The sequence below is a fragment of the Mchenga conophoros genome, linkage group LG17, assembly GCF_057382185.1.
Source record: "Mchenga conophoros isolate Kocher_MC1m ecotype Shallow Benthic linkage group LG17, M_conophoros_male_GT1.1, whole genome shotgun sequence".
NCBI lineage: Eukaryota > Metazoa > Chordata > Actinopteri > Cichliformes > Cichlidae > Mchenga > Mchenga conophoros.
The window spans coordinates 16,367,178-16,379,469 of record NC_140542.1 but is presented as its reverse complement, the minus strand read 5'-3'; the positions used below and the strand labels follow the sequence as shown (position 1 = coordinate 16,379,469).

General features: G+C 39.4%; 1 protein-coding gene across 2 annotated transcripts in view; it reads right to left on the bottom strand.

The window, feature by feature from the left end:
* Positions 1 to 2,320: 2,320 nt before the first annotated feature.
* Positions 2,321 to 12,292, bottom strand: part of nfic (nuclear factor I/C) — a 37,302-nt gene continuing 27,330 nt past the window's right edge. For both annotated transcript variants that reach the window (XM_085251215.1, XM_085251216.1), the window contains exon 13: positions 2,321 to 12,120. In XM_085251215.1, coding sequence (XP_085107341.1) covers positions 12,100 to 12,120 — 21 coding nt within the window. In that variant the 3' untranslated portion in view covers positions 2,321 to 12,099. The remainder of the gene's footprint in view (positions 12,121 to 12,292) is intronic.

Genomic DNA, 12,292 nt, shown 5'->3' with positions numbered 1-12,292 from the left:
AAATTGCTTTCAGGTAGGTAAGTCCTACCTTGAGTAATCTTGAAGAATCTTGAATAATCAGGCCCCGTTTTGTCTTAAAGACCTTATAGTATGGTAAGGACTCCAATACAGCTCTCAGACTTACTTGTCATTCCAAGAGTGTTTAAAAGCAGAATGGGAGGGAGAGCCTTCAGTTTTCAGTGCCCTCTTCTATGGAACCATCTCCCAGTTTGCGTTCAGGAGACAGACACGATCTGCTTTTAAGATTAGGCTTAAAACGCTCTTTTGTGCATATACAGGGAGTGCAGAATTATTAGGCAAGTTTTATTTTTGAGGAATAATTTTATTATTGAACAACAACCATGTTCTCAATGAACCCAAAAAACTCATTAATATCAAAGCTGAATGTTTTTGGAAGTAGTTTTTAGTTTGTTTTTAGTTTTAGCTATTTTAGGGGGATATCTGTGTGTGCAGGTGACTATTACTGTGCATAATTATTAGGCAACTTAACAAAAAACAAATATATACCCATTTCAATTATTTTACCAGTGAAACCAATATAACATCTCCACATTCACAAATATACATTTCTGACATTCAAAAACAAAACAAAAACCAATCAGCGACCAATATAGCCACCTTTCTTTGCAAGGACACTCAAAAGCCTGCCATCCATGGATTCTGTCAGTGTTTTGATCTGTTCACCATCAACACTGCGTGCAGCAGCAACCACAGCCTCCCAGACACTGTTCAGAGAGGTGTACTGTTTTCCCTCCTTGTAAATCTCACATTTGATGATGGACCACAGGTTCTCAATGGGGTTCAGATCAGGTGAACAAGGTGGCCATGTCATTAGTTTTTCTTCTTTTATACCCTTTCTTTCCAGCCACGCTGTGGAGTACTTGGACGCGTGTGATGGAGCATTGTCCTGCATGAAAATCATGTTTTTCTTGAAGAATGCAGACTTCTTCCTGTACCACTGCTTGAAGAAGGTGTCTTCCAGAAACTGGCAGTAGGACTGGGAGTTGAGCTTGACTCCATCCTCAACCCGAAAAGGCCCCACAAGCTCATCTTTGATGATACCAGCCCAAACCAGTACTCCACCGCCACCTTGCTGGCGTCTGAGTCGGACTGGAGCTCTCTGCCCTTTACCAATCCAGCCACGGGCCCATCCATCTGGCCCATCAAGACTCACTCTCATTTCATCAGTCCATAAAACCTTAGAAAAACCAGTCTTGAGATATTTCTTGGCCCAGTCTTGACGTTTCAGCTTGTGTGTCTTGTTCAGTGGTGGTCGTCTTTCAGCCTTTCTTACCTTGGCCATGTCTCTGAGTATTGCACACCTTGTGCTTTTGGGCACTCCAGTGATGTTGCAGCTCTGAAATATGGCCAAACTGGTGGCAAGTGGCATCTTGGCAGCTGCACGCTTGACTTTTCTCAGTTCATGGGCAGTTATTTGGCGCCTTGGTTGTTCCACACGCTTCTTGCGACCCTGTTGGCTATTTTGAATGAAACGCTTGATTGTTCGATGATCACGCTTCAGAAGCTTTGCAATTTTGAGACTGCTGCATCCCTCTGCAAGATATCTCACTATTTTTGACTTTTCTGAGTCTGTCAAGTCCTTCTTTTGACCCATTTTGCCAAAGGAAAGGACGTTGCCTAATAATTATGCACACCTGATATAGGGTGTTGATGTCATTAGACCACACCCCTTCTCATTACAGAGATGCACATCACCTAATATGCTTAATTGGTAGTAGGCTTTCGAGCCTATACAGCTTGGAGTAAGACAACATGCATGAAGAGGTGATGTGGACAAAATACTCATTTTCCTAATAATTCTGCACTCCCTGTAGAGTAGAAAAGAACCAGTCCATTTACCACCAATGGTTCTCCTCAGTTCTCAGACATCCAAAATAACCTTTTTACTTCCTTTGATGTGTGTTTTATGCTCTAAATCAACTCAAATCACTTTTATTGTCACATCACATGTGGAGGTACCCTGGTACAGTACATGTGAGTGAAATTCTTGTGTGCAAGCTTCACAAGCAACAGAGGTGTGCAAAAATACAATAACATAAGAACAAGCAAAATATAAGAATGGCTAAATCTGAGAGTCTATTGTAAATGCAGAGTGTGTTTACGAGAACTGCAATTTATAGCATGGTTTTATTTACACTTTACACAGTGTCACCACTTTTTTGGAAATGGGATGATCATTTCAAATTTCTCTTCAAAAGAGATCTTCACATTTGGAGGTCTGTTGGAGGTCCACTAATAAATCATTCTCATTATAATAACAGCAGATATGAATGAATGAACAAACACAGAGCCTGCTGGCTGAGTTTTAGAATAGCATGTTTATTAATGGTATATTTTTGCATAGGGAAACATACTCATTTCCAGAAATGACTTCATTAGAATCTGTCAATAGCAATGTCTAAATGTGGTTCTAAAGGTTGAATATCCCCCACAACAGATGAATAACATAAGGTCATAAACACTGGTTCAGACGGCTTTCACGCAAACATTATACATTCAAAGGGGATCAGACCGGTAAGTGCGAGACTTTAGTTTATGCCATGCAAAAATATATGACTGACAATAATTTCAGCTGAAAAACAAACAAAAAAACAAAAAATCCACATAGTAAAAAGTACTTAAAAGGCTCGGTAAAGCTGCCAAGAAACTACTTTCTGCTTGAAGCAGCAGCCCTTTCCACAGTAAATCTCGAGGTCAGGATTAATGTCAGAACTTCAGCTTTCCAATATGGAATGGAATGGACTCAGCTCTATCCAGATGTTAAAACTGTGACCAAAGTACACAATAATGAACACAGAGGCGTTCCCATATCGCTGTAACAGGGGACCGCTCTCTGCTTCACTGCAGCGTTGTTATTTTTAGGTACCAGCGTACCTCAGTGTGCATCATGCATGCCCATTTTAAGTGATAAAAAGATTTTGTTGTTGTTATCACATGGCTAACTCAATTCCAACTATAGAGTTAATGTGAAAAGGACGACAGTCTATGTGAATTGCAGTCATGCAATAACTGATGACATGTTTTAATGCCTATGCCTTCTCTGATGTAAGGGATATATGTCTGGAAGCAAGCAAGCAGTTTTTTAATATAATATCTGGAAAAGTTATGATGGAAAAAAATGTTCAAATATGCATTCAAATATTCTCTGAGAAAAAAAACTTTCATTCATTACATACTATCTTGAGCACATGGAGTAAACTGTGCAGTAGCAATGTACTTTCAGTTACACAAACAAATCAATATGGCATCACTGTCAGGGGAAAACCTGCAGCTCTACAATCCCATTTTTAGTAATCAAGTGTGGTTTCCTGTTGTAAGTCTGAATTACAGGAAAGGTTTTCAAAGGCCATTAAAAAAATTAAAAAGCAAACATGCATTTCAAGTAACAGCAAAAAAAAGAAACACATATTGGAGTCACCAAATCAATGGAGTTGTTCCAGGAAACAGCAGCAGTAGGGTAGAGCATTGAATATCATTGATAGTTCATAGAAAAGAGCCCTCTGCAGTCCCTTTGTTCCTCATACAGCAAACAGTTCAACATCTGATCATCTGCAGCCGTGAAACTAAAAAACAGGAAGTACCACCTGCAGTACGACTGTTTGCTCAGAAACAGCTGTTCACAATACTGAACATGACCTGCTAATCACAATCATCGAGCAGTTTGGACTATGGTGTGATGCAGTGTAACATGAAATATATGGACACATACATTGATTATCAGAATTTGAACTATAATAACAGTGGCCGCCTAAACAGCACTTGTTTGTCTTTAAACCACAGAGTTTCAAAAAAATCTAGAGGGAACCAAGTCAACCCCACGCTCAGTTAACGCCAGTCTGTATCTGTGGCACAAAATAAATATGCATGTATTTACTGCACTGTGTGTTTGTGTGCGTGTTCGCGGGGGTGGGGTCTTACAAAAGACGGTGAAGCGAACTAGCTTGCAGGGGGAAATAGTAGACAGTGGGTGAAAGCAAATCACAGAGCTGATTACTACAACTGACACATTATTATAACTGCATAATAATGATAATACAGACCTCCATGCACTGACAGCACAGTGGATAAATCAACTGATACAGATGCTCCGTTTGTAATGTGGCATCACATTTGTGCTGCATTTATAATGTTTTTCACGCGTGACCTATAAAAGCTGAAAATAGAACACAGCTGTAGGCCCCGAACGTAGTACAGCATAACATGAAGTACCATAAACTGCAAAACCTCTGAACTTTAGTGTCCCCCAAAATGCACACTCAGTGTTATCTCTAGATTTCCTTCAACTCTTTGGTTTGTTGTATGGCTTGTTACTTCAGGACCTGCACCGGTGAGGGCAACGCTGTTTGTCACCAAACCATGTAGGGTCTGAAAACAACACCTACAGCTTACAAAATACCTCCAACAGTAAAGTGATAGGCACTGCTTATTGACATTGTTTTTGGTAGAACTTTTCAGTTGCTGCTGCCCTGCTGGTTTATTTGAATAGAGCGAGGAACTTGATGAGTTTGCATGTCTGTACACTTTCGGTAAGAGGACAGTGTCTGCATGAGAGCCTGAACTGGTGTGTCGCTTTCTTTAAAGTTGAATTTTATAGCAAAAAAAAAAGAAAGATCATAATATCAAGACACATCACATGCCAATTATGATTAATTAATAGCTGTAATTCTTGATAAATTTGATCTTGATTTCAGTATTTTATGATATGATGATTTGATTATGATAGACCTCTATTTAAAACATTGTGTAAACATGCTGCACAAGCTTGAAACGCTATCACCTTAACAGTACTGGGCATGTGTCTTCCACTCAGCAGAGTGAGTGTGTTACTTAGGCATCCTGTTGTCAGGTTTTCATTTGGTGGGAAACAGAAATGAAGACGCACATCAACAGTTCACACTGTTTCCTGACAGCATTGCATCCAAAATGTGGATTTTAAGTCACGTGCCAGTAAACTGTGCGTACATTCTTTCCGCAGGTGAAGGTTTGCGTGAGTTTCTATCGTGGTCGTCAGCTGGAGGAGAAGGAACAACTCCAAAGCTTGTACAGTTTTTTGTAAACCACTTGCACATTTTGCATGGGCATTTTTGGCTGTAATGTTTGTTAAAAATGTATTTGAAACTTTTAAAGCAACTAAATCTAAAAGCAAGTTCTATATTTCCTATACGCGTGAGGAAAAAACATGTTTGCAAATAGTGGGCCTCATCACAACTTAACCGCAATCAGACCCATCATAGGTTAATACTCTGCTTCATCGTTTTAACATTAAGTAAAGTACATAAAGATTTGGTAACCGTACAAGCAACACAGTCTGTCTTCATACAGTTTTGGATATATCACCATAGTCAGGTTACTAGATATCATTCAAGCCAAAATACATGTTATTTAAGGTTTATAATCACAGCCACTATCAAAGTCCATATAAAGCCCTGAATTAAAGCTTCTACCACTCAGCTTCGATCTATGATCTTGCAGCAACCATTACACTTTCCACTTTGGCTCATAATTTCTGATGGAACTCCCATCAGGAGGTCTCTGAGGATCCTCTGATTTGCTAAAGTTGTACACCTGACCAGGATTGGTGGGTTCTTGCTGTATTGCTACAAGTCTTAGGTCTGTGTGTGAAGAAACTAATACCTGAGGGCACGCCCTATAAGCTCCCATACCATCACCATCCTCAGCGGGTAAAAGTGTTTGTGCAACTGATGTGCAATAAAATGACCAGATATTGCTCTTTTCTAACTTGCTAGAGCGTCACGGTGCTGCCATTCTCTCTCTGTCAGTGTTTGCCCTATTATGGATGACGTGTCAGTGGTGAAGACCTTTATTTTTGAAGCAGCGATGGACCAGTATAGTCCAAGACTGAATGCTTTTTTAAGCCCTATTTCGTTTAATTTTCACCAAAATATTTGGATAAATGATTCCTTGTTTTTCTATGTATACCATTTCTGCACACAAGTACTTGACCTAAATATTTTTAACTGTTGACTCAACCTTCATTGACGCTTGCAAAAATAAGGCCATATTCTTATAAGTGTGGTGCTACAGTAAGAAGAAGCATTTCATTAGTCAAGCCCAATGAGTAATTTCAAACAGCTCGATCCTATAAAAAAGTTTCAATATTTCAGGACATAATTTATGTATTACAAAAACATTGCTACATGTGACATCACTGTCAACATTTCTTTATCACAATGACACATTTAGGAGATTGTGAAGTCTTAGCGGTTGTGCATTGTGTCATTTCACTTCAGTTGACGTCCAAACCAAACAGCTTTGTTGTCCACATTTTTCTCTAAGAGACACAATTTTCCCCATTTCATGGTTTCCACTTACTGTATAAGACAGCCACAAATGATTTAAACATTCTATACATCTTGATAACTAATAAGTGCATTTTGTATATATTTTTATACACACTGATGTGTTTAAAACTATAATTCTAAAGCAAAGTAATAATAACCCAAGGAAAACCTAAAAATAACCTAAAGCGAAGATGAGTAAAAATAATGTTAACTCAAAGTTATTTATGGCCTTTTATCACATGCTGAGTAACAGGATCGTCATATAGGCAATTGGACGGTGTTCTCATCACCAGTCATAAAGCTGCAAAGCCCTGAAATCTAAACCTGTACATGTTTAACATGCTTCCATTACATGGCAACCATACGTGGCCATACTAGCTAAAGCCCAACAAGATTTTTCCCTGCAATAAGAACCTTTAAATGTGTCTATATGCATCTAACATGGGACAATAAAACGTTAAGTAGATAGAGCTGAGCAGTGCCTCTGAAAATGGCTTTTGTTTGTATTGCGAACATTTAGGCAGGACTTACCACCAGACTTGACTTTCTCAACCCATGTTTTAGCCTCTGCAAAGTGTATTTTCAAATCAAAGCTTCCATCCATATTTAACCACGCCCAGAAAAAACATTTTACTACAACACAACGGTGTCCACATTTTCATATAACACATATCTAAGCAAATATCAAACAATGTGTGCATGTGACTTTACACATAGCAACACCAATAATGTTCACTTACATTAGCCCACAGACACCTCAGCCTACACGCCAGCCTTAAACAGCACAGCCACTGAATCCAATCAGCTATATGAGTGCAGGCAACACCTGAGTATCTCAGATAACACCAGAAAAATCCACAGAGTCTAAAGGAACTGGGAAAATACTGGGAACTGCAGTCTTTTCCATGTGTTCACGTGTTTTTGTTGCAATAAATCAAGCATGGGACCTAAATGATATATATGACAGCAGGTGTATATACTTGGAGGCTGGATCACAGTCTACAGTTCTCACACTTAGGCCTCAGTCACACCAGCCTAGAGACCTGTCAACTTCTGGGAACCTTCCAGTGAAAAATGAATATTTCCCAACCAGATGTTGCTGGGTGAAATTGCTCACACAGATGGTGCTGCATCAAAAACTTCCTTGTGATTGCTTTAGATGCTAGCAGACTGCCACAGTAGTTTGCATGGAAGATGCCAAGTTGTCTCTAAACACTACACCCGCAAGAGCAAAACTTGCTATGCAAAGTGAAAAGACAGGACATTAGCCTTCAAAGTAAAAGTCAAGCCTCACTGCTTCAGCCAACCAGCTGTAAAAGGCAAAACTTTTAGTTGGACGGCACAGGTTGTCCATTTCCGGTTTGTGTGGCACTTTTCACTACCACTCGGAGTAGCCGAGGACACGTTTTTCTCATGTGTAGTTGCCAGATGGTAGTCAACTGATCTCCAGGCCTGCGTCACTGGGGCCATACAGACCAAGTTCACACTTTCAGTAGGTCATGATATAACAGCTGAGCTACCTTAATTGCAACCAAATGTATATTATTTAGGGAACAAAGTTGTTTTCTTCATACGACAGTAAAAAGAGCATATTTCCGCAAAGTTTCACACACTTCCTTTCACACTGTAAAAATTGCTCTATCTTTAGGATAACAGAGTAGATGATAAACAGCTAGTGGAAGCTTTCATAGAGCTTAGCCGTAAGTTACTATCTCAGGTGGCGCACCACCACAACCAAAAAATGTGCACTTGCTACACTGGTTAATGTCGAGTAATCACACATGCAGCTTTTTTGTACCGTGAAACATATGATCATGTTTCCATAAAATATTACTGTTCTTTAACTAAAGGCAAGGCACATAATGTGTTTTACGAAATATCGTGCAAAAGTTTAACAACAGAGCTATTATTAAATTCAAAGAAACATATAGCCTTCCATCCACTTCCCTCTGATGTAGTCTGCAGAACAGAGGGAGGAAAAGAAGGATGAGGAAGAGCAAGACAGAGATGGAGAGGTATTATCAAGTTGAGCCATGCATTGGTTAGGTCAGCACAGCGACCAGGACAGCACCATGCAATATACATCAGCTTTAAGACAACTTTAACTGAACCTTAAACTAAAATCCAGTTCATATCAACACTTTCTGTCCATGTCATTGATCCCTTGTAGGCACTAAATTAACTTAGCTATAGCCCCCAAACCGTGGGAAAGAAAAAGGAAATGCACCGACATCTCTGTTCTAATGCAAGGTAAAGTACATTTTAGGTGTGGCCTGACAGAAAACAGACAAGATCAAATCAAATTTCAAGATATAAGATTCAAATTATATGGGGACACGTCCAAGTAAGATTCCTTAGAAATTGATCATTCATGCCCATTCCCATAGTAACTCACACAAGCATTTATAAATGTAAAGACAACAGGAGGCAGGAGAAACAGAAGGAAAATGTTAAAATGGAATTTCTGTTTTTTGTCCGAATTGCTGTACAAACACACGCGTGAAGCCTGTCCATATCTGTGAACTGCTGTCTTTTTCTGCTGCTTGGTGCATTTTGGTGCAAGGCGTTTGCATGATCCCACAGATGTTTGCTTCCAGTGCAAAGTAATATCTTGCATGATCAAAACTGTAAATATCACTGGAAATCCTGGGTCCAATATTTCCAGTGACTATACCACCTGCTTTGCTAACAGTTCACTGGAAGCCCAGTGAAGCAATTTTCTATCTTCTTCAGCTGTTGAACTTCAGCACATTCTCTTTAAAGCCTCTGCTTTAACTTGAGCAGGTCTGAGCATAAACCCTTTTAAATACACAGCGCCACAAGCTTAGGGGTTCAGAATTAATCACGTAAACAAAGCTTCCTCACGCAAAAAAGTCAGTCATGAAGTTCCATTAGATTCTGTACTGGGACCAGTACCTACATTATATATGCTTCCTTTACGGACTATTATTAGAACACACTGCAAACATTTATTTTATCTACTGAGCCAGTTTTAGTGCTGTTGAGCCACATGACAAATTCAAATGGCTAAATGGTGCTGGGGCACATGCACTTCTCCTCCCCTTTTTTTCACTGTATTATATCCTAATGTTTACCTTACCATATAAAGACAAAACTGTTGTCGTAAACTGGTGCTATGTGAATATTATAGAATTGAATCATTGTCCTGCTGAATGATAAAATGTCCTCGGGTAAGTTTTCCATAGAACGTGGAAACAAAGCTCTGCAAGATTCTGTTTTCTTTTCTGAGAACAGAAAGTGTTCAGACCTACATCCTAGGGAGCATTGGGTTTCCTAGTTAAAGCTGAAAATATATGGCTCTCTGAACCAATATCCATTTTATTATTTCGCATTGAAGGTGCTGAAGCATAGGACTTGAAGAAAACTGTCATTGGTCAGACCACAGCAGTGGGGACACTTTAAAAAAAAACTTTCTTCCAATAAGAATATTTGTTTCCAAGGAGATGGAGACAAATGTGGGTCATGAAAACAGCCTACAACAACTACACCAAGGAACAATGTCTGGAGTTTTCTCTTACTCTCTGTGCACAGAAAGCAAGTGGAAAAAACTGACGGACTGCAGAAACAATCCAGCAGAAAATTTCCTGTGAATAATACAGGTTACTCGGAAACTCTTCTCGTGTGGTATCCAATCAGATTGCACTATCAAAAACACATTTTTACATCGTTACATCCACGGAAAAATAACAAGTGTTTAGGAAACTGCTTTAGACTCACCAGTTCTTAGAAATAAATTATGGCACAGACTATAATGTATTACTTCTTAAAAATCTTGACATTGTCAACATGTAACATTATCTTACACAAATGACATTGTGTAAGATTTACCAAAGGGCCATGGTGCACATGTCTACTACAGTTTCTTTTAGAGTTTACAATGAATTTTATTTGCCAGAACTGATGATGTTTAAGGTGCATTCAAGAATCTGATCCTCATTTTATTCCTTCTTTCATCGTTATGTTTTTTCACCTTTTTAAATGTTTCTGAAGATTTCAGTCAATGTTAAAATGTAGCTTGTAAGCCTTTCAGTAGACCACTATAGAAATGTATTTGATAACTGAAGCTGTGAAACGTCAGCGATAACAGAACACTGCTTTGCCTCGGAAGCAATAATGCAAACTCTATATCAACATTTACACAGAAAACCAAGGGCTCGACCTACCTTAAAATGCTTAATTTGTTGATGTTGGCACTTCAAACTGGAAAACAACTCTAGCACCGTTCTTCTGTTCACCTGTGTCGCCCAGCCCAGTCCCAAATCAAACCCTACTGCTGCTGTTCCATCACACGTTGTTCAGATTGGGTTGGGGTTGAACTACACAGAGCAGAACTTGTCAGGGACCACCACTTATTCTACAGCTAGACGACACACCCAGATTTTGTCCACAGTTCAAGTCATATATGCATAACATGCTCATCAGCATCAACACCTTCATCAAAAACAAAAAACAGTCTGCTAAACCTCCAGCTTGGCAACATACCACATCATAACTTTTGAAAGAAACGTATTTTACTGTAATCATAGTGCAGCACCTGCTTTATCTCTTTCTAACCCACCCACACACAAACACAGATCCTGTCATTTTGAGACAAACAGAAACTACAGGACATCTCTTCAAAGCAGGAATGAGTGTGGAAATGCAGGAACCATCACATTCTCATACACAATCATCTACAGACACACACGCACACTACATTACACAACCAGGCTACAGTTCAGCCACATTCAGCAGCCAATGTACTGCTGGCTGTGCTGCCACATCATCCAGGTATGTGTTTGCCTTTTGATAATTCTACTGAGGAAGTCACGTCAATGTCAAACACTGTACGTTTGGAACTGAGGTCATGGCCCACTCATGCACTCTAACATGGCATAGTAAAACTGGGCCTTGCTCCACACTTGCTTTCAGCTGTAGCATTGTGTGCTGTGGAGGAGGAGGCATGAATATAGCTCTTATATTCCACTATTACTCGTTGTTTTCTACCAAAGAGCACAATCAAACAGTCTTACAAACATGAGCCTTGCAAAGCAACTAAATAATTTCAGGTGGATGATTGTCAATAAAAAAGATGAAGCCTCTGTGTTTTGTTGGGAAGAGTGAAAGAAACTGCGCTATTCAGCTTGTAATTTTCTTCAGACGTATCAATGACATACTTAAAAAGTGCAAATAAACATTAAATATTAACAACCTCTTCTGGTCGGTTCAGAAATTAAAGGAGGCTTATTTGCATATATTATAAGCAGCACCTGCAGCGGAGAGTGGGGCATTTTAAGTGTTGAGGGAGGGATGAGGTCTATATAGGCCTTGTAGTTGACTTAGTGTCGAGATCCAGGGTACAGGGGTCAAGGCTGACATCCATCCCAGGGAAACAGGACTCATCCTGGGGACACAGTTAAGTTTCAGGCTTCTGAGAATCTGATGTGTTGATGCCTGGTTCTGGTCTGTAGTTCATTTGGACCAATGAAACCTCTGCATTAAGTCGTTACTTTTCTTTGAAAATATGCCATTTGTGACAAACATGTAATGTCATAAAGCATAGTTCATTCTGGGGATATAAAACGGCTGAGAGAGCCCAGCATCCTTCTTCCATCCAGGACGTCTCTTTACACATATATAAATATATTGCAACGTATATTTATATATATGTATGACCAGAGGTTAATACATTTTTCCTCTGGAAATGTCTTCACAACATGATTTTTCCCCCCCAGAAGTTTACTGTCATGACAATCACGTTTCCTCCAAAGTTCCCTCAGTTGCCCAAATACCAAGACTGGAAAGGAGACAGACACACAATTAAAACACAAATACAACGACTCAGCTTAGAAATGTACAAAGTCAGAGTTCCTCTCACACACAAGTATAATCCAGGACTTTCTTGATCATGTTGAACTAAACACTGGTACTGAAAATATTTATGTGCAGTATTAGGGAGACGTTTGCCA